We start from the raw sequence: 20,983 nt of genomic DNA, 5'->3' as shown, positions 1-20,983 counted from the left end.
ACCAAGCGGAGAATTATATTAATTATATAATTAATTATATAATTAATATATAATTAATATAATTCTAATACGACCCTTACATTTGTCTGATTTGCACAACCTGCAACATTCAGCGATTGGATGATATTACTCAAAACTCAGAAAAAAAGTGGCCCGAACATCACTTCAGAGTGTCGTAGTTCAGCCGCTCGTTCATCATGGTCGACTTGCCCAATAAGCCGCCTGGTACCCAGTAGGCCCAGTCAGTGGGGTTGACGCAGAGCTCGCCCTGAGTGCAATTACATAACACTAAAATAGGAATATCCTATCGTACTACGCGCTTGGCCCACCAACCTGCCAACCCATTTGCTTCAGACGCTCGGGACAAACAACGACACGAAATGAGGTGAGTCCGTCACTGACGAAGTTCAACCAGTTCAACATGTTCAACAGCGTGTTTTTGCAAAACAAATAAACTTGTTGGCCAAACGATCTTCAGTGCTACCGCAGCTCAAGTGCATCAACTATTACTGGGCCTACTGGGTGCCAGGCGGCTTAGTGGGAATATATCCTGCCAAACTAGGGGCAATTGCACTACTTGCTTCAGGCTGTATGGACTGCTCCAATACCTCTGCCACATGTAAGAACGGTCAACGTGTTTCGAGGCTTCTGGGATCTCAGCAGTTGTGACTGTGAATGCAAAGTGAATGCACGCAAGCTCGCTTTGCGGCCAGAAAACTCGGACAGCGGGAAGTCATTCGGGTGCAGCATGATCCATGGACGTTGTCGATGCTGTGCAACTTGTCCGCCTTGAGCCCCACACTAAAGTGAAGCTGTGCACTGGCACAGGTCGGCAAACGATGCTTTTCTATGACTGGCCTCCATGCTCTTTTTTGAGCTCTTGCACAGAAACCAGCCATTACGGGAACATAGCCCATTATAAAAAATTGGTTAATCCCATTTCTACTTTGGGCACCGATGTTATCTACACATTCTGTCGTCTGGTGTCTTTATCGTACCACCTTCTGACGCAAAATGTGGCGGTACTCAACCCTACCCGCCCCACGTCCACGTCCCGTCCTACTCTTATCACCAATTTGATTGGCTGGCGACCCAAAAAATGGGCCGCTGGGGGTGCAGAGCGCCGACAGTCGAATTCCCGCACTGACTGATACGCAGCGCGCAGCTGGTGCGAGGCGTGCCATTCGCCGACGAGCTGCCGCGCCGCAAGAGAGCCGTCCGCGTTGCTGATTGATCGATTGATTGGGACGACCATGGACGCCGCGCGCAGCATGCACGTGCTGCTGGGCTCCATGTGCTTCTTTGCGCTGGTCTTCCACGTGGCCAACCGCCTGTCCGACCGCTTCGTCAAGGTCTACCGGGACTTCTCCATCCCGGAGCAGGGCGACTGGTGCTCTAGGTGCGGCCAGCCCCCAGCCATCAATGAATAAACGCATATGGCATCCAACTAACGGCTCTGCAGGGTGAACTCGACCATCCACGCGCTGGTGATTGCGTCGGGCATGAGCTACAGCTTCGTGACGCAGCGCTGGGACGAGGACCTGCTGCCGACCAAGGAGTCGCCCATGTACCTCGCCTCCACGCTCTTCTCCTTCTGTACGTGCTGCATCTGTTCCAGCGGTGCTGCTGCTGTGTATACAGTGGCTGACTCACTGTTGTTGTTGTTGATGCAGCGTGCGGCTACTTCCTGTTCGACCTGTTCGTGCTGGTGCTGTGGCAGGTGCCGCTCTGGCGGGTCTTTGTGGTGCACCACGTCGTGGCTGCGTACGTCATCGGCGCTCGCTGCACTGTGTCATGAAGTTTGTTCGTGGTCTAATGGCGATTTGTTGCAATGCTTTTTTCTTGTGTGCAGGCTGCCGTACCTGATCTACACGATGCACTCGGGCTGCGGCATGGACCTGTACTTGCTGCAGCTCTTCCTCATGGTCGAGTTCGCCGTCATCCCGCTCAACGTCACCACCTTCATGGAGCAGTTGGGCTACGGAAAGAGCAAGGCGCACGAGTTCTTCTTCTACCTGACCTACGTGTGCTGGTTCGTGGCGCGCGTGCTGCTGCCCATCTACAACGTCTACGTCCTCTGGACGAGGATCATCCCGGACGCAGGCGCCGCGCCGTTCTGCACGGTGCCCGCAGCCTTCTGCGGCCACATCATCGCCGCCTTCTGTGTCGGCGTGTTTGTGTTTGTCTGGACGCCCGACGTGCTGGCCAAATGGCGCGTGCCCGTGCTGCAGATGGAGGAGTACCCGGACTATAAGTTGACCATGCGCCAGTCCATGACCCCAAGATCGAACCCGATCTTGTCGCCTTCCGGCGGCAATGATAGGTGGGGCGCCAGCTACGGCAGCGTGTCGCGAGATCCCCGGTGGACTTCCAAGTCGGTCGTGTGAGAAAGAGGACGCACGCAGCGCGCTTCGAACGTGCAGCATGGTTGTCTCCCTTCCTGGTCGACGTTCGTGCAACACATCGACCGGCACGCGAGCGATAGATAGACCCCAGTGCTAGGTATTTGTAAATTTATGGAGCCATCGCTCCTGGCAGTGAGTCAAAGATGGCAAGCGCGTGTCCGGCTGCAGTTTTCCAGTCGCGCATCAACACTTCCCACGAATACACTGGTGTCTTGGCTAGTATCATTTCGGTTTGTGTTAGATGGAGTTAATACGCTTGTCTTATATTCTGAGCATAGATAGTGAAGACATGATCCAGGCTCATCACTCGACCGCTTTGGGTTTGGCCTTGGTGCCTGACTTCTTTGGCAAGACGATGAAGGAAGCACTTGCGATAATGATAGCGGCACCTATCACGCTGTACATGCTGACATTCTCGTCGAGCAGAACAATGTCCCAAACGAGTACGAACACGACATCCAAATATCGCATTACAGATGCGATGCCAGCCTTGGACTGCTGGAAGCCCATGGTGAGGAATACTTGGCCGACAAAGGCGAATAGTCCGCTTCCGAAAAGCGCGGCCATGAGAGTGATGTTGTTCGGCATGGTGAAGCTCTGTACGGCACCACAAAAATCTTGCTTAGTTTCTTCACAGCAATCACGCTCGAAACCAGCTAGAAAACCTACCACGTCGAAGTACCACAGCGTCACCAGCGCGTAGAGCAGCCCGAACAACAGAAAGTAGTGGTTAATCACCACATAGTTCAGCTCGCGCAGTTGGCGCATCGCAATGTACGAACACGCCTGCATGACCGAGCCGCCCAAGGCGCAAACAATCGCAAGCGGCGGTACCTCCTTGGTCTCCTCGTCAGTCGCGAACAAGAACGCCGGCCTGGTGACGAACACCACGCCAACGTACGACACCAAGCAGCTGAGCAAGTCCAGACGCTCGATGGCTTCACCCAGTACCAGCGCGCCCTGACAGCACCAAATCAACAATAACAACCATCAGTAACTACCTACTTGACAGCTACGAAGCTCCGCACCACGTACGAGCATGAAGGTGACGATGGGGCTGGTGAAGATGATCGTGACGGCGTCCGTGAGCACCATCTGCGCCATGGCGTAGAACTGGATGCTGATGCCGAACGTGCCGAAGAAGCAGCGCCAGAAGAGCATGTTGCGGTGCTTGGGCGCCACCGCCAGCGCCACGCGCTCGCGGTGCACGAGCACCAGGTTCAGCAGCCAGGCCACGGAGGAGCGCCACAAGACCGTCTCGTGGGACGTCACCTGGCGGCTGGCGAACTTGACGCAGGCGCGCATGAGGCTCAGGTTGAACGCGGCGAAGGCGATGTAGCCCAGCGCCAGCGTCTGAGGCGAGCGCCAGCCCCGCGCACCGCCGTACTCTACCGATGCAGTTGACGAGGCTTTAACCAGCGACGGACTCGACTCGGAGGCACTGGGCGCCTCGTTGGCCACACTTTCGTCGTCGCCCGATACCTGCACGCGCACCGTTGGGCCGGAATTGCCGGTTGACTTGAGCTCGCTGCGAATCGGAGCGATCATGGGGCAGGTGGCTATGAGGACGATGTATCAATGAGCTGCTCGCCCATGGTGACAAGTCTCATGTAGCACTGCGTGTCTGACGCACTTGCGTCTGAACTTCTCTCTGTGAATTGATATAACCGTGTAAACTTGTACAATCACAAGCGTGCCCTGTTGTAAGCAAATATCTATATAAATATTAATATCTCTGTGTGAGTGATAACCCGTGTTATACAATTTTTATAAATGGGAGAAAGTTTGGCTGTGTGCACCACACAACGGCAAGTTGAAGTGGTGTGATGCTCGTCTTTCGGATGGCTACTTCTTGGTGACGGCCTGGCGCATGACAATGACGGAGGCTCCGCTGATGATGATGGCGGCGCCGAGCACGCTGAAGAGGTTGACAGTCTCGCCGAGGACGAGCGCGTCCAGGCACATGACGAACACCACGTCGAAGTAGCGCATGACGGACGCGATGCCGGCCTTGACGGTCTGGAAGCCCTTGGTGAGGAACCACTGCCCCACAAGCGAGAAGAAGGCGCATCCAAAGATGGAGAAGAGGAAGCCCGGCTCCGTCGGCAGCTCGAGCTTCTGCAGAGAACAAAAAATAATCCGTTAGCACCTTCGGAGCCTTGGAAACGAGATGTTTTGCTACTTCTCACCACTCCGAGCGCCCAGAGCATGAAGCCGGAGTAGCAAGCGCCGAACATGAGGAAGTACTGGATGACGAGCAAGTTGTCGAGGTCCTTCATCTTCCGCATCGAGATGTACACGATCGCCTGCGACAGTGACGACCCCATGGCGCAGACGATGGCGAGGAACGGTGCGCTGCTACCCGACGCGTGCGACGGGAACAAGACCGCAGGCCTCGTCACGAACAACACCCCCACGAACGAGGTGACTCCACCGACTAGATCCACGTAGTCGATTGCTTCACCGAGAACCACAGCCGCCTGCGCACAGATTCACCAAACTGTTAGCACTTTTGAAAGCGAAAACACGCTGGAAGCGTATTTTGAGGACGTACGAGGAAAAAGGTGAAAATCGGAGATGTGAAGATGATCACCACGGCGTCCGTCAGCGGCATGTTCGACATAGCGTAGAACGACAAAGTGGTGCCAGAAGTTCCGACGAAGCAGCGGAAAAGGAGAAGGAAGCGGTCCTTTCGCCCGACGAAGAGATTTGCCTTTTTGTACCGCACCCATAGCTGCGTAGAGAATAGTTGATAGTTAGTCAGTGTGGTAATAATGCGATCAGAAAAGTTGCCACAGTACGTACGCAATTCATCACCAAGCCGATAAGCATGCGCCAGAACACGATGATGTTGGAGTTGGCGTAGTGACTCGCGTATTTCACACATGCCGACACAATGCTGAAGTTGAATGCCGCGATGACGATATATCCCAGTCCTCGCACTTTTTCCAAGTTCCACGATGCTTTGGCACTCGACGGTAGGACGATGGTGACTATCTCGTCCTCGTCAAATTTCGAGATTTCATCGCTGGAGCTGTCGGGCTTCAACAACGGGAGATCGTCGCGGATGTTCTCGTCATCGCCATTAGTTCCGGAGTCGCCTGCAGGTTTCTTGACGGGATCAGTGTCAATTTTGCCAAGGTTGGGCGGTAGCGGGGTCACTACCGCCAGTCCACGTGCGCTGCTATGAAGAAGCATGCGCACTGTTGAGTCGCCTCCAATTGTTAGTCCTTTGTCGAAGCTTCCTTCGACGAGATCGTTTTCGAGCCAACTTGAGTGGCAGATAATTCAGAAGTGATACTCGTTGGCGACAGCCCTACCGAGGGTGACACCAACTATAGACCGCATGTAAGCTCATCTACCAAGCATTGAACATCATTCATCGAAAGTTTTGGTGGCCAAGCGTGGAGACAAGATCGAACGTGGTTCCGCCGTCTTCAAGCACAACATTCGCGCTCATTCTTATCGCGTCCATCCAATCCATAGTGTTGTAAAGTTCTCTGTAGCACGCGAATCATGTTCTGTTGCTATTCAAAGGACGATGGAAAACGCTCACTTCGGCCGTCTCAACGACCTGACCGGCACCCACTCACTTTTTGATCTCGTCTTCAGTGCTCCGAAACGGACATGAAAGCGAATGGTAACGTCAAGAATTTGCAGCACTAACGCTGCACGAAACCTCCGGTGTGGAAACTAACGATTCCCTGCCAACGAATCGCTCGAACCGGGTTCCGCTGGTGAGCTGTGGCTTTTCTTTGTTGGGCGTTCATATGCCTGTGCTTTCATGCTTGTACTAAAAAAATACAAAAAATAGCAGAGAGCGGATTTTATTGTGATTGTCAGGTTAGGTAGTTTGCCCTCGCTGCAGTGGGTGTCCTCCCTATTCCTTTTCACGAGCTCGGCGCAGAACGATCATCGAAACCCCAGCCATGATGATCCCCGCGCCGAGGAGGCTCAAGATGTTCACGTGCTCGCCCAGGATCAACACGTCCATCGCCACGACGAACACGACGTCGAAGTAGCGCATCACGGAAGCGATGCCTGCTTTCTCTCGCTGGAATCCTTTAGTCATGAAAACTTGCCCGATGAAAGAAAAGAAGCCGCTGCCAAAGATGGCGAACAGGAATGTCGCCTCGAGCGGCACTGTCATAGACTACAAGTCACCCCAGCATTGTTAGATCAACAACAACCAAGCAGAACACGTAATATTGAGCTGACTTACCACACCCAGCAGCAGAATTGTTATGACTGAGGTGCAAGTTCCGAACACGAAAAAGTAGTGAATAGCAACCAAGGGATCCACTTTGGTTAGCCGTCGTAGCAGGATGTAGACTACGGCAGAGGTCAGCGAACCACCGATGGCGCAGTAGATCGCTAGCATAGGTGCTTGAGCACTGACGACTTCGGTCGGAAACAGGAACGCAGGCCTCGTCACGAACATTACGCCAATGAACGACGTAATGCCAGCCATTAGGTCAACTCGGTTGATCTTCTCCCCGAGAACGGCAGCGCCCTAGTCAAGTGCATCAAAGTTAGAACGAAAAACACTCAGCTTGCATCGTCGAGAAGAACGTACGAGAAAAAAGGTGAAAATTGGGCTAGTGAGGATGATCACCTATCGAAAAATCGTACGCGGTAATGAGTAAGCGTGAACTTTTGCCATAGGAAAGTTCTGTTACGCACCACAGCGTCTGTTAGAACCATTTTCGACATTGCGTAGAACTGAATGTTGACCCCAACAGTCCCCACGACGCAACGGAAGAGTAATAGACCGCGGTACTTCGGCTCGACAACAAGAGTGCGCTTCTTGTAGCGAGTCCATATCTAAATTATCAACAACTTCAAATGAGTAAAGACATCTACGACAACTACGAGGTCAAACGTACATAATTTAGAACGAGAGCCACGATCATCCTCCAGAAGACTGTTTCGTGGGAAGTCACGCGATGGCTTGCGTACTTGATGCAAATCGAAGCGATACTGAAGTTTAGCCCCGCAAAGACAATGAATCCGAGCCCTTGCGCTCGCTTCATACTCCAAAGCGTGTTTTCGGCGGCCTTGACGGGGACTGAAGTATCTTCAATTTCACTCTTGGAGGTAGGATTGTCCAGGCTGGACGATTTCAGCAGTGGCTGGTCCTCATTCTCGACATCTCCTGCAAGTTTTTCTTTCGGGTCGGGAATGCTACGTGGAGCGTCGGGTGGAAGTGGTTGCACTACGGCAGATCTGTTGTTGGGAGCCATCTCGAGATTTTCTTTGGAGCTAAGAAGGCTTTGACCGTCAGTGTCTGACTCCAAACCAATCGGTAAATGACATTCGTCAGGCCCCTTGGAACACTCCACACCAAGACCAGCAAGAATAGCTGGCCAGAGCCTCTGTACATCACCAACGAAGTTTACCGTCCCCACTATTTTCGGGTATCGAGGTTGTTCTTCCAATCCACTCGATGAGATGGCCACTTTCTACTTCTGGTTGATCCCACTAACTAACGGATGAAGGCAACGGCATTCACACCCGTTTAATCCTTTAGTTCGGACCCTGTGGAAATACCGCCTCCGAGAAGGCACACGACGCTGCTATAACGATTTATTTTCCATGTCTGCTGACAAGGGAGTACTAGAGAATTTATTCACTAGTTAATGGAAAAACTAAATGAAGATGTGCCATTTTTTCTCTTCGGCCCCACTGTAAGTATTCCGGTCCAGACTCGCTACTTCTTGTACGCCTTACGCAGCACAATAAGCGAAGCTCCGCCCATGATAATTGCAGCGCCGACAATGCTAAGAGCATTCACGCGTTCTCCCAGTACCACGATATCCATGGCCACTACGAACACCACATCGAAGTAGCGCATCACGGACGCGATACCGGCCTTCTCGATCTGGAAGCCTTTCGTGAGGAAAATCTGCCCGATGAACGAGAAAAAACCGCTGCCGAAAACTGAGAACAGGAACGCCGCGTTCATCGGAATTTTGACAGCCTGCATTTTGCAAACGCAGGTTAGTACTGCAAACATCTACAGAATCAACGTTGCTGGTGAACTTTGCTGGTGATCTTACCACTCCCAGAAACAGAATTGTCAGAATTGACGTGATGGTCCCGAACGCAAAGAAGTAGTGAATGGCAGACAGGTGATCCACCGCATGCAGCTTTCTCAAAGTCACATATACAATCGCCTGTGTCATCGCACCACCGAGAGCACAGAAAACCGCGAGTACAGGAGCCTTCGCAGCATCTCCCCCTGCTCCGAAGATAAACGCTGGCCTTGTCACGAAAAGCGCACCCACGAAGGCCGTGATGGCAGCCGTGAAGTCGATCCGATCAATGGACTCCTTCAACACCACAGCTCCCTGCATGAATCATACACCATGCACTTTATATCAGTAATCAGGACAATTGATACCCAAGGCGCGGTTCGTACCAAAAAGAATGTGAAGATAGGGCTCAAGAAGATGATGACCACAGCATCCGTTAGCACCATCTTCGACATCGCGTAGAACTGCAGGTTCACGCCGATCGTGCCTACAATACAGCGGAATAAAAGCAGACGGCGATACTTCGGATCGACCTCCAGCTTTCGATTCTTGTAGCGGGACCAAAGCTTTTGGCACAAAGCAAAACACAGAAGAGGATCAGTCGACTGGTTCGGGTGGAAATATACAGCTATTCACTCACAAAGTTCATTGTCATCGCCACAAACATCCTCCAGAACACAGTCTCGTGTGACGTCACGCGATGGCTGGCATACTTAACGCAAACCGAGGCGACGCTGAAGTTGAAGGCTGCAAACACGATAAACCCGAGGCCTTTCACTCGCTTTGCGCTCAATGCAGACGCGTTCAAGCCCGCAGTTGAACTGCCAATATCACTCTTGGAGGCGGCATCACTAGCGCTTGCCGACTTCAGAAGCGGCTGGTCGTCGCGAATGCCTTCATTGCCAGCACCGTCTTCAATATCGTCCGATTGCAAAATTTTGTTCGTGGTGTCGTTGTCGGGGGGCATTGGAGCCACTGCAGCTCCTCCATGGTTATCGGACCTGGATGGAACAGTCATTCGTCATCAAGTTTTCTACCGAAATGAGCTCCTGCTTAGCTGATGCGAGAAATTGGGAGTGTGCTGAGCAAGCAGAAACCCCAGTGAGAAAATTCTCTGCCGTCCTCGCCACGCTCAGATCTGGAAGTTTTTGTGGGAGGAGAATTGTGCACGATAAGTACTGCAGGCATGTTGTCGAGCGGTAGTATCTCCCTCAAATAGTCCGTGAGATAAATGATTCTGTCCCCGACTCACGGTTGAAACGTTTGTTGCGGGTCTCGTGTAGCACACACCTTCCAGAAATATGTATTCGCGGATGTTGCTGTTATAAAGAGGTGTAATGCCATTCCTAGGGATTCAATATTTTAGTAACGTTACGTTATGCGGGCTTGGTGCACTACGATAGTCGCCGGACCCTCAAACGGTATCAGAGCTCCAGGCATGCTGAACAAGCTACGTGCTCATGAAGAACTGCAACATCGCAGCCAAGCACGAAGACCACACCGAAGAAGCGTGTGACCGAGGCGATGCCAGCCTTTCCGTGCTCGAGCCCCACGGCCAGGAAAATTTGACCGATATATGCGAAGAAGCCGCTTCCTTTAGCAGAAGCAGGAATTTTGGCTCTCGTGGAAGTAGTAAGGTCTACCTCAACGAAACATCAGTCACCAAATTCGTGCACCGAATAAATTCTTCGTGAATGTACGAACCTCGTCGAAAATCCAAAGCGAAATAGCGGTGTAGCACGTCCCCAGCATAAGGAAGTAGTGGGTGGACACCAAGTAGTCCAGCCCGCGCATTTTTCGCATTGGGATATACACAATAATAAAAGATATCGAAGCGCCTAAAGCACTTAAAACAGCAAGCGGGGAATTCTTGGCGTCGGTACTTTCAATTTTGGAAACAGGAATCCGCGTCTCGTCACGAACAGCAGCCCCACCACAGAAGTTAAAGTAGCAAGGTTGTCAACGCGACCCACTTGTTCGCCCAGCAGGAGAGCGACCTACGCATAAGTAACAGTATTTGACAAATCTCCGGTAGTAGATTAAGGTACCGCACCGCAGTGCTTACGAATAGGAACGTGAAGATCGGACTTGTGTAGATGAAGGAGACGGCATCGGTCAGCTCCACGTTGCACATGGCATAAATCTTTAAGCTGACACTAATGGCTCCCATGACGCTACGAAGCAGAAGGGCACGCCTGTGTTTCGGTTCTACAATCAGGTTTCGCGTTTTGTACCACACCCACACCTGCGCAAACACACTTTTAGAAGGCTGCATGCTAAGTTCACCATCGATCGCACACATACGCAGTTGAACATCAGAGCGATGCCCATCCGCAAAAGTAAGAATTACATTCGAGCTTGAGTGTCTACTTGTAATTTCCACACACATCGCAACAATACTGCAGCTGAACGCAGCGATCACAACGAAACACATCCGTGGATCCTCTAGAGTCGCCCTATTATACACGTCGAAGCTTTGCGAAATCCGCGTCCAGCATTTCATCGATAACTACATTCACGTAAACCTTGAATGACACATTTTCAGCAGAAAAAAGTCATCTTGGTTAGAGATATTCCTCCTACCGCTCCGATGCCTTCCATGGATAATTTACACCGACATACGAGGGTCCTGTCGTTGATCGTGGATTACCTGGTTAGGAAGAGCATCAATAATACCGGAAGTATTGGCGACTACGCGTTATTGTCGGCGCCAAGGAGTAACGATTGCTGGTCAAAGCACATTTAGCTTTGGCCGTTGAAGACCGACCGTTGCTAGTGTGTGACGTGTGACGGAGAGGCTCTTCAACGTGGATGGATCTTTGTCAAGCGTTGCGAGGAGATCAGTTGGGATTTAGGCGCTTAGTGCTCGATCATGAGCTGGAAGAAGGTTGAGTTCAAGGGCAGCGACAGTGTGGACCGGTTGAAGCGCATCCAGGGGCTGTGCACCGCGTCTGACGCGAAACTCGACGGCATTTTGATCATCGGAGGCGTGGACAGTTTCCACTCGCAGGCGTCTCAAGCTGCCATCAAGTACCTTTTCCTCGGTAGTTCAGGTCAAGAACTACTTGGTGAACAGGTGATCTTGCAGGAGCACGAGCGCCTGGAAGATGTCATCCTGCTCATCTGTCCGCAGCGAGTATCTATCTTTTACTCGTCGGAGAGCGAAGCAGCCGTGAAAGTGCTTCCGGTGATTTCCAAGTGGCGGCATGTAACCGAGTACGTCGTCCACGATGGGATGGAACCGGACGAGCAGGAGGAACGGAAGATCAGTGCGTTTAAAAGCATGATGACGGGGATCAGGACGGTGGGGGTGCCATTTGGAGTTGACCGGGACGGGGCCAATTTGCTGGACACTATGCTTCCAGAGAAGTGGCCTCTGGTGCAATCTTACGGGCTGGAAGGTGGGGAGTCTACGGGCAACGGCTTCTTCACGATGAACCATCGAGTGGTGAATGTATCCCGAGAGATGATGAGAGTAATGGCTCAATTGGATGGATTCAGTGCCAAACGGGTCGTACAGGAGAGTCAGCCGTTCTTGGCTCACCACTTCGACGAGTTCCTGCTGAAGCTGGATCACGCTGAGAGCCCCGATGTACGCAACGCTAAGTCGGAGAGCGATCTGGGGGAAGACCTGTTGAGCTTTTATGAGTTTGGGACGATGCAGTACAGCGCTCGTGGATTGAAGACAGCACCGAACAGAGGCGCTCGAGTGCTGTTTGGAGCTAGGACGAGTTCGTTGACGGAGAAATCGTCGTCGAAAGCATTTCTCGCGAATACCGGAGGCAAGGAAGGTGTTCCTGCCACGCACATGGTCGTGCAGGCGGAAGATCCGTTCACCGGCGTGCGATTCGCCCGCACTTACTTCTTGTCGTCTGGTAAAGTCTGCAAGAGAATTGTGGACGAAGACGCGCTGGTTCCTTCTCCGGTCAAACCGAACTCAGACGTTGCTTCAGCTGCTGCAGATACGAAGACGATGATCGAGATATACGCGCTGCTTCTCCGTGGGTTCAAAACTGGTGCTGCTGAGTTGGTCCGCGAATGTATGGACGGCAAATTGGCCTCAGTCGAGCGTTGTATTGAATCTGCTCGCGCTGAGGCTATTCACGCTATCATTGAGATGGACAAAACACACTCGCGATTGCTGGGATCAAGCAAATTCCCCACAAAGTTCATTGATGCCCAGCTTCGTCTCACTGCAGAAATTATGGATGCTCGAGGACAGCCCGTTGACTCTCTAACTGAAGGTATGTACTTGCTAGACTGGTGGTATCAAGAGTATTTACTCACCTGAAGCTACTTGCAGACTGGTGTCTTCTGTACTGTTCCATGAAGTTGGCAAACATCCCGAGCGATGCCAACCCACCGCAACCGCTGGGCTCACTTGTTGTCGGAGACACATTTTTGTTTCATGGTCGGGGTGCGGGTAGCTTGACTAACCCCGCTATCAAGCGTATCCTCCACGTAACCAAACCATTTACGAATTTCCGCTCTTGGGTTCAGGGTGGAGAGGAAACACAAGCTGTTAACGATTTGATGCGAACACTTCAATCTGAATTCATGCTCCAAAGCCGCTCTGTGCTGCTCGGTAAGGCCATAACACCACTTGATGCGGACGTCGATGGAGAAGATAGCACGTCCCAGGCAGCTCAAGGCGCCATGTCTTCGAAGGCCACACTTCTTCTCAACAGCGAGCTGATGCCTATTGTCCAGGGCAGCTGGAGAATCTTCACTGGTGGCATGATGTTTACAAGCCCCTACTTCAGTCCGATTGTCGTTTCGATTGAGAGAAACCTGAAAAGTTTGACCATTCTACCATCGTCTCACGAAGAGCTGGTGCTACTGAAGATGGAATTAAAGGACGAAGGCCCTGGTCATTTCACCCCGGTAAGTATTTAACGTTTAACCTGAGCGCAAGTCAGTATTTCGCGCTAACGGGGGCAAAACTTTTCCGTTCTGTAGTTGTCGGAAGCGCTTCCGTTCTCGCTCGATTCACAAGAACTTTACATCCCTCTTCAGTCGGGCACGCGTTTCCAGGACGAAGTCTTTCGCGCACTAGAGGCCTGGAAAGTCACCGCCGCTGCTCTGAATATTCCGATTTACCGAGCCAGCGACCTTAGCGAGCAGTTCAATGCCGACACACCTCGCGACGGCGAAGCATCAAATTTTGACGTTCCAACTCACGTGAAGTCGACTTGCGAGCTGCTTGTGCACAGACAGACGTTTGTCGGACAGGATGCGCGTACTGTTGACGTTTTCTTCCCCCAGGACTTCATACCCAAGGATCCTGGAGCAGCCACTACGCTACCAAAGCCCAACACAGAAGATCTCAGCAGACTTTGTGTTCCAGTTACGGTGATGCTCGGAATTCCTGGAAGTGGAGTTGGAGCAATGGCGGTTTCCGTGTGCAAGATTTCTTCTGCTAGTTTTGAATGGATTACAGTTGGCATTGATCTTCGCAGTCTGGATCCGTCGAAGCAGAAGAAGATGGAGGCGCCAGGGTTTTACGAGATCGCGGACAAACTTAGTCGAGCACTGGATCGGATCAAGGCTGACGCTCAGACGCTGCGCCTTCACCCTCGAATTATGCTTGTCGTTGTGGGCTACATCGACCCAATAACGGTGGCATGCGCAATTCGACGTGCCTGTCACGATGCCCCTCTTCCGAGCAAGATCGGCGCAGTAATTAACTGTGTGAGCGCGACGAACGTCTATTTACCCGATCCACTTGCCACGCAAGCAGCGTTTCCCAAAGTTTTCGACCAAATGGAAGCTGGGTTTGTGACCCACATGGTGCTGACAAACAGCGCCGACATTGCGCCGGGCGTGCTCCAACGACTACGATTTCACATGGACCACGTGAATCCTTTCGCCGATGTAATGGTTCTGTCCCATGATGTCTTTGAAGGACCTCTAACACCACTGCTGGCTATTGACCGCTTCGAAAGTGCTTACTACAAGCAATATCGCAATGCCCACTTCCCTGAATGGGATAGTTCGACTTCGAGTAACAATGCCGCGCCGAACTACACTCGCTACGTCGCTGAATTGGACTCTGCAAAAACTCCTGTGAGTTTCAGCTACGAGATTGTTCCTGGGATGGACCGATCCAAGTTCTCGTTTCTGATCGCAAAGACACTGACACCTTTTGCGACGTTGACCAAATCCATGGACCGGGTTTATCCGATGGACAACACTGCGAACAAAGGCACCAAAGGGATCCGCATAGCTCAGTCGATCGCGGTGGAGAAGGTGCGACAAGATGCCAACTCATCCACTAACTCTTCAGCGACTCCATGCGCTGAAGGTGTTTTCTCGAACGGGCCGTCGCGATCGTGTTGGTGTGTGGAAGGACGAGTTGTGTTCAAGGATGAGCCTGGATGCGTGTACGAATACCGATCGTCGGGTACATTTGCCCGACTTTGGGTCGACCCAAACCAACTGGGGAACAAAACAGACAATCTGCCATTGCTGGAAATGAAAGTTACTGGTCTGGGACTGAATGCTGATAAACTCCGCGACCTGCTACTGAATTGCTACGCTCATGCTGCGGCATCACCGAACCAAGTTCTCTCCAAGGCCTCGATTAGCCTCGAGGAAAAGCGTGAAATTCAGAGACTGCATGTAAGTATTATCCTGGTTGACGGGTTAACCTCTTTTATTGATATGTGTCTATTGTTGTGTGATGACCGCTCGGATAAAGGCGATGGACCCTTTACCCGAAGGCTATCTGTTTGATGGCACCAACTACGTAGACTTCTTTGGCGGTCGTTATGAGTTCCACCCCTACATTGCCCAGTTCATTGACGAATACATCACTGCTGCGAACGACGACAGGAAGGCCACGAATCTCAAGGCCACAGCAGAGCGTGAGTCCCAGCAATCGTTTGTTAGGCAGGTAGTGTAGGCCAACACGAGGGTGTAGAAGCTTCGTTGCATTAGCATAGAGCTAGTTGGTAGCCGTCGTAGCTTCCTAAAAATCGGCAAAATACTTAGCGTTGTCCTCAGGGTCGATGCTTTCCGCGCTGGACAAGCTCTCATTTCTTGTCGGAGGCGTGCGAATTCGAGCTGCATTGTAGTCAGCTATTGGATCGTATGGTACAACAACTGATGCATCTTTCGCATCTAGTAACTCCCATTTGATATCTTGAAACCAAACATGCTGCATCACCTGTGTTCATGTTTAAAATTGTCGGTTAGGAGGAATGACTTTCTGACAGAATGAGTTTGATAGTTTGTACCTCTGTTGCGCCGTTCCTCCCAAGGCGTTCGCGAGGATTGACCTTCAGCAAACCACTGGCGTCGCACACGCACACGCAACGCGCTTCAGCACGAAGAAAATCTCACAAAAAAATAAGCGATGCCATGACCTACCTCACGAACGATTGCAGGTCGCCACTTAGTGGTACTTGAGTCGAATTCTGGTGTGGTGTGTTCGCTATACGCTTTATTCGCTGGAAGTACTCGGCCATCGTGCCCTCTGCTGGACATTTGTACTCCCATGGTGGGCGACCTGCAACCATCTCGTAGATCACGACCCCCACACTCCTGCAAAACCAAAAGTTGTTCATTGGTGAGCAGCTTGTCACCACCACGCAGCAAACCGAAGCAAAAATGACACACCACCAATCAATTGAAAACCCATAGGGTTCTCGAAAATACACTTCCGGAGCCATGACGTAATGCGTTCCGCACATCGACTGAGTGCGCTGCGTGAAATCTCTGTCTGCCCCAACTGCACCTTCACCATCCGCAACCAGCTTTTTCGCCAATCCAAAGTCGATCACCTTGGCAAAGCCATCCTTCCCCACTAGCACATTCCCGCTCTTAAGATCTCGATGGATAAACCCTCCAGCGTGCAGATCCCTCACTGCCAGCACAAGTTGCGCCGCGAAAAACTTGGCGACGTGTTCCGGGAACCTGCCAGTCTCCTTGTACTTCCACACGCACTCATACAGCGCTCGCCCCTCGACGTATTCCTGTAGAAAGGCAACCTCCTCCGTCGTCTCGAAGTTCTCCACGCCTCGACACAGGAAGGGGCTCGTGACGTGCTCCAGAATGAACTTCTCCGCCTCCAGTCTCAGTTTCTGCTGTTCCGTGACCACCTTCGACCTCGGAATCCGCTTCAACGCTGCAATAAACCACACCATCACCGTAAAACGCTGGGATTTATTGTAGAACGGAGTAAAAATTATCAATTGTCTACCATAGAGATCGGACGAATTATTCCGTCGGACGAGATACACACTGCCATATCAATTGATTTAATAGTATCAGTTAGTTACATACCGTACATATACACATCCAATCTACTTTAACTAATACTTATTATAAATTATAATTTAGTAATCGTTAACTAGGCAAGAGCTTGTACGCACCTCGCGTAGCCGCCGCGGCCCAGCAGCTGCAGCTCCTCCAGGTCGTCCATTGCTCAGTGCCGGAAGATCGCAATAAGATTTTATTGTTGTTATTTTGGGGACCCTAGTCGTGTTGGGGTTAGGTAAACATTTGGGCCTAATTTAGGTCAAACGTTTACCTAACCCTAACACGACTATTAACCAATGAGCGCATTGTTTTTTCGCTTTCAGCGATGGCGGCAATGCGCGGACGCATGCGCAAGGAGATCGCCATGCTGGAGAGCGACCCGCCCTTCGGTGCGTGGATACTCCGCCATGTCTGTGATCAACAGGCGATCACGTGTATCCTGACCTATTGTTTTTGTATTTTTAACGCTAAAACTGCGCTCTCGGCAGGCGTCAGCGCTTGGCCCAAAGACGACAAAATTGACCTCCTCGAGGCTCGTGCGTACCACACACCACAATAAAATTTTCTACAAATCGGCAACAATTTAATACTTAATATTTAAATTTTTTAATGTGATGCTGCAGAGATTCTGGGTCCGGACGGGTCCCCGTACGAGAAGGGCGTGTTCCAGCTGGAGATCGAAATCCCGGAACGGTTCGTCTTTGGCTTCGGCTAGCGCCGGCTCAAGTCCCAAAGCTGGTTATCATATTATTACTTTTTTATTGGGTAGCTACCCGTTCGAGCCACCCAAGGTCCGCTTTATCACGCCCATTTACCATCCAAACATCGACGACGCGGGGCGCATCTGCCTCGACACACTGAAAATGCAACCAAAGGTTCGTGACGGTCTTGACGATGGAGGTGGGAGGTGGTTATTTATTATTTCTCTTTTCCTTTGTTTTCAGGGTTCCTGGCTGCCGTCAGTCAATGTTAGTACCCTGCTGACGACCATTCGCCTGCTGATGGCGGAGCCTAACGCGGATGACGGGTTGATGCCGGAGATTGTACGACGCCTGCTGTGTTTGTTAGTTTGGGCAGTACTTCGTCGGCTAATATATTTTTTGTTGTTGCTTTTGATGTGATGGTGCAGGCTGATGTCTTCAAGCACAACCGCGAACTGTTCAACAAGAAGGCGACGGAAATGACTACCCAACACGCTCGTGCGACGCAGGTTCACCCGCCCAAATCTGTAGTTGAGGCTGACGTAGCAGTTGCCGAAGGTGCTGGCTCGGCCGTTGAGGAAATAGCTCCTACTCAGGAGACTGAAGGTTCATCGCAGCGCAGAGATTCCGTCTCCTCGGACGACTCGTTTAGCGATGGCGGTTCCTCCAGCCAGGATGAGGGCGACGACTCGTCAGCTGACGAAGACGATGCTGAGGAGGGTGAGGAATGTGCTAATTCACCCAACAAGCGGAGACGCCAGTCGTAGCTTACGGCAACGCAGGTAGTATGCTTGACAGAACATATTTTTTTCATTTATTACTGGACCCAAGCCGTGCAGTATCCACTCGGAGCACTAGTGCTGAGAGACTTAAATAGGACGAGCCTATGGACTTGGATAATACCCACGTAGATTAAAGTTTTACGGCAGCAGCACCGTCGACGAAATTGTACTGCTTCAGATGGAGGGTCAGATTCGCTACGTCTCTATAGGCGGATTTTGTCTTGAAGCCTGTACCTGCGGAGAAGCGGGCAAACTTTCAAGCACATGCGGTCGCGACTTGGCGTGTTTTCCACTTTGGCTGTGCCTCTGTACATCATAGTCATCGTATATGGTAACCATGAGAGCTTCCAGAATCAGTGAGAGGGCTACAAAGAGCACTCCGTACCTTGCCCATTTGCATGACGTCGATGTTTTCTTTTGGTGTTGGCGTATAGTCGAGTGGCTGTAAAGTGGCAGGGACCTCGCGCTTTGACTGTTGCAGAGCCTTCTCACTTTTCCACTTGGCTCCGGCAGTGCTTCCTGCCATTTTGGCGCCCGCAATGTCGCTACGTCTGCCAATAGGCTTCAGGTCTTGGTTGTTCTTGGACCCCGGCACTTCTGACTATCCATCATTCGTGTAGAACTCTATAACTACAAGCAACAGACACATGGAAGTCACCTCTCTTCGTTGCCATCTTATCCACGACACAATGCACGCTGCTTCGAGTCTTGTCAGGATCAGGTGTCTCGAAGCGATCTAATTTCTCTCGACTCGAACATTGCGAACAAGTCTATAATAGGAACTTCCATTAGGAAGTGCGGCTAGTAAACATTTACTTAAATGCATAAACCGTAGATCGTAATTCAGCAACCACGTCGTGCGTGTGTGCTTTCCTAAACGATTTTGAAGAAACTAGCGTTTTACAAATTATTGATGGTTTAAAAACTAGCGGGGTTCTATATTGAAGGGCTATGTCTAAGAAGTCTGATTTGGATTTCCTCTCAGCCAGGCAAATTTGAAGGTGTAGTCAAATCAAATCCTATGCACGAAGAAAGGTTGTTAGAGTTCTTGCCCATCTCATATCGGCATGTGAATTGTAGTGTATACCCAGAAGACCAATCGATTCTGGACGCGACTGCATTGCCTCTCCAGCACAAATGACAGTTGACGAAGACGGAAAAGCGCATTCTGTACTATAAAACACTGTACAGTGAAGCTAGTTGAAGAGCCGAATATAGAGCCAGATTGAAAAGAGTCTTCAGCAACTGCATGTAATCCATGGTTGCCAATTGCTCGTAGTCCGCGCGATTGCGCAGGTAATGCATCGTGACAACACATCACATACACTCGTCAGTCAAGTTCTTCATACCCCCCTTCCCGGAGTATTACTTACCGGGATAACGACTTCCACATAGTTTAACAAGACCACGAATTCCGTAATATAAAATACTTTTCGGAGTTCTTGCACGTATTCTACCTCTTGGGACCCATTTAAAGCACTGGTTAAATCCCTCTTACGTGGACCTGGTCGATTTTCCTTCATCAAGATTGGGTCAAGCTGGAAAGGATTGAGTTCTGCTCCTGGACAGTGGGCTGGGTTTTACCAGGATCACCCAGCGGATGCACAGATGGAGATATCTTTCTAATAGACTTCGGGGATGGAGAAAATATACCTGGTATCCCTGGAGAAGAAATATGTCGGTTGACAATGTCTTGAACGACGACAAATTCAGATTTTGTGCGAGTGTGCTGGTCTGCTATTGCCACGTCCTCGCCATCGTCGAACAACCATCTCAATATCATACAAAGATGCGGTCAGTTGCAATCCGTCGGCCGCCGTTAGCATAAGCGTCGTCTGTACAGACGGAGTCTTTTGCATGCAGTTGGACACGAACAGAGCACTGAAACCTTCAACGTTTAAGATAACGATCTCGGGTATATCATCGTTGACGTGCTCGACGATTTTAGCAACAGCATTGCGCTGAACAAGTTTAATGACCGGAAGGAGGGCTGCAAACCCAGTTTTCCCACGCTCGGGGGCCTTTCTAAAGAGATAGAAGTATATCGGGTATATGGTAACGAGGAATTCTTGGCACGCCATAATATTTAACGAATTGATCACGAGAGGCCATACAACTGGATTTTTTTATCCAATGACTGAGAGTAACACCACCTGAAGCTGAATGACACAGGGAGCCCAATGTTGAGAGCCAAAAAATACATGGCACTGACCGCCCAGTGGAAAGAGGCCAAAATGTGCTTGGACTGGACGTAGGTCATGACAGCAGCGATCCAAAACGAGACAAACGCTCGGACAAAGAAGAGTTGGTTGGCGTGGACTCCTTCAGTAGGCGGTCGCAAAGGCATCAAGTCCACGACAGTGATCAAAACGAGGCTAGGAAGCGGTGTGAGCAGCGGTACATAAGAACACGAAGGCCCTCCACATTGTTGCTATACGTGAAGAGATCTTTGACTCGTTCAACGGAATACGCGCCTTGGAGCTGCACCTGAACAGCTTTCCATAGCACAGCGAGCTTTGTTAGTAGGAACACTATCCGTGTTGACAATGCAAGTACACTTGCGCAGTTGAGTTTATTTTTGCAGCTGATGGCCAACAATGATGTACAGCAGTTCCAAATAGTTTCACTACTGCAGTTGTCTATTGCGCCTGTAACAAGGTCATAGCTAACCGGGAACTCCATCAGGATTGCAACTTCACGTCCAATTCATCTTGTGCGCATTCATATCAACCCACGAGCGTATTCACGCATTGCAGTTAGTAACTCCGACGTAAGCAAACGTGAACTCGAAGTCAACG

The 20,983-nt window shown here is 51.0% G+C and overlaps 9 protein-coding genes across 10 annotated transcripts; 3 read left to right on the top strand and 6 right to left on the bottom strand.

Moving 5' to 3' along the window:
- Positions 1 to 1,253: 1,253 nt before the first annotated feature.
- Positions 1,254 to 2,387, top strand: IUM83_06350 (Transmembrane protein 56-B; the record flags this gene model as incomplete). Its single annotated transcript, XM_067930549.1, has 4 exons — positions 1,254 to 1,399; positions 1,463 to 1,596; positions 1,674 to 1,764; positions 1,853 to 2,387. The coding sequence occupies 4 exons, from the start codon at positions 1,254 to 1,256 to the stop codon at positions 2,385 to 2,387; spliced, it is 906 nt and encodes a 301-aa protein (XP_067800330.1).
- A 321-nt stretch (positions 2,388 to 2,708) lies between these two features.
- Positions 2,709 to 3,953, bottom strand: IUM83_06349 (Drug/Metabolite transporter (DMT) Superfamily; the record flags this gene model as incomplete). Its single annotated transcript, XM_067930548.1, has 3 exons — positions 2,709 to 3,002; positions 3,075 to 3,365; positions 3,441 to 3,953. 3 exons carry the CDS (start codon positions 3,951 to 3,953, stop codon positions 2,709 to 2,711), a joined length of 1,098 nt encoding a protein of 365 aa, XP_067800495.1.
- Positions 3,954 to 4,250: 297 nt separating this feature from the next.
- On the bottom strand, positions 4,251 to 5,603 carry IUM83_06348 (Drug/Metabolite Transporter (DMT) Superfamily; the record flags this gene model as incomplete). The annotated part of the gene is made up of 4 exons (XM_067930547.1): positions 4,251 to 4,523; positions 4,595 to 4,885; positions 4,960 to 5,139; positions 5,211 to 5,603. 4 exons carry the CDS (start codon positions 5,601 to 5,603, stop codon positions 4,251 to 4,253), a joined length of 1,137 nt encoding a protein of 378 aa, XP_067800329.1.
- A 682-nt stretch (positions 5,604 to 6,285) lies between these two features.
- IUM83_06347 (Drug/Metabolite Transporter (DMT) Superfamily) lies at positions 6,286 to 7,648 on the bottom strand (the record flags this gene model as incomplete). The annotated part of the gene is made up of 5 exons (XM_067930546.1): positions 6,286 to 6,558; positions 6,628 to 6,918; positions 6,982 to 7,020; positions 7,089 to 7,229; positions 7,292 to 7,648. The coding sequence occupies 5 exons, from the start codon at positions 7,646 to 7,648 to the stop codon at positions 6,286 to 6,288; spliced, it is 1,101 nt and encodes a 366-aa protein (XP_067800384.1).
- A 467-nt stretch (positions 7,649 to 8,115) lies between these two features.
- IUM83_06346 (Drug/Metabolite Transporter (DMT) Superfamily) lies at positions 8,116 to 9,407 on the bottom strand (the record flags this gene model as incomplete). The annotated part of the gene is made up of 4 exons (XM_067930545.1): positions 8,116 to 8,385; positions 8,465 to 8,755; positions 8,827 to 9,006; positions 9,081 to 9,407. 4 exons carry the CDS (start codon positions 9,405 to 9,407, stop codon positions 8,116 to 8,118), a joined length of 1,068 nt encoding a protein of 355 aa, XP_067800278.1.
- A 1,905-nt stretch (positions 9,408 to 11,312) lies between these two features.
- On the top strand, positions 11,313 to 15,344 carry IUM83_06345 (uncharacterized protein; the record flags this gene model as incomplete). The annotated part of the gene is made up of 4 exons (XM_067930544.1): positions 11,313 to 12,684; positions 12,744 to 13,324; positions 13,400 to 15,061; positions 15,141 to 15,344. The coding sequence occupies 4 exons, from the start codon at positions 11,313 to 11,315 to the stop codon at positions 15,342 to 15,344; spliced, it is 3,819 nt and encodes a 1,272-aa protein (XP_067800279.1).
- A 66-nt stretch (positions 15,345 to 15,410) lies between these two features.
- Positions 15,411 to 16,865, bottom strand: IUM83_06344 (AGC protein kinase; the record flags this gene model as incomplete). Of its 2 annotated transcripts, none has more annotated exons than XM_067930542.1 (6): positions 15,411 to 15,608; positions 15,679 to 15,733; positions 15,812 to 15,985; positions 16,061 to 16,568; positions 16,644 to 16,684; positions 16,816 to 16,865. In XM_067930542.1, the coding sequence occupies 6 exons, from the start codon at positions 16,863 to 16,865 to the stop codon at positions 15,411 to 15,413; spliced, it is 1,026 nt and encodes a 341-aa protein (XP_067800280.1). The 2 variants fall into 2 exon arrangements, with proteins under 2 accessions (XP_067800280.1, XP_067800281.1); XM_067930543.1 differs by having other exon boundaries at positions 16,064 to 16,568.
- Positions 16,866 to 17,027: 162 nt separating this feature from the next.
- Positions 17,028 to 18,170, top strand: IUM83_06343 (ubiquitin-conjugating enzyme e2 t-like; the record flags this gene model as incomplete). Its single annotated transcript, XM_067930541.1, has 6 exons — positions 17,028 to 17,091; positions 17,191 to 17,238; positions 17,326 to 17,395; positions 17,472 to 17,577; positions 17,647 to 17,745; positions 17,832 to 18,170. 6 exons carry the CDS (start codon positions 17,028 to 17,030, stop codon positions 18,168 to 18,170), a joined length of 726 nt encoding a protein of 241 aa, XP_067800275.1.
- A 210-nt stretch (positions 18,171 to 18,380) lies between these two features.
- Positions 18,381 to 18,711, bottom strand: IUM83_06342 (uncharacterized protein; the record flags this gene model as incomplete). The annotated part of the gene is made up of 2 exons (XM_067930540.1): positions 18,381 to 18,491; positions 18,571 to 18,711. 2 exons carry the CDS (start codon positions 18,709 to 18,711, stop codon positions 18,381 to 18,383), a joined length of 252 nt encoding a protein of 83 aa, XP_067800383.1.
- Positions 18,712 to 20,983: the final 2,272 nt, after the last annotated feature.

Source organism: Phytophthora cinnamomi (assembly GCF_018691715.1).
Source record: "Phytophthora cinnamomi strain GKB4 chromosome Unknown Contig1, whole genome shotgun sequence".
Taxonomy (NCBI): domain Eukaryota; phylum Oomycota; class Peronosporomycetes; order Peronosporales; family Peronosporaceae; genus Phytophthora; species Phytophthora cinnamomi.
Note: the sequence above shows the minus strand (reverse complement) of the source record. Positions and strands in the feature narration are given on the sequence as shown.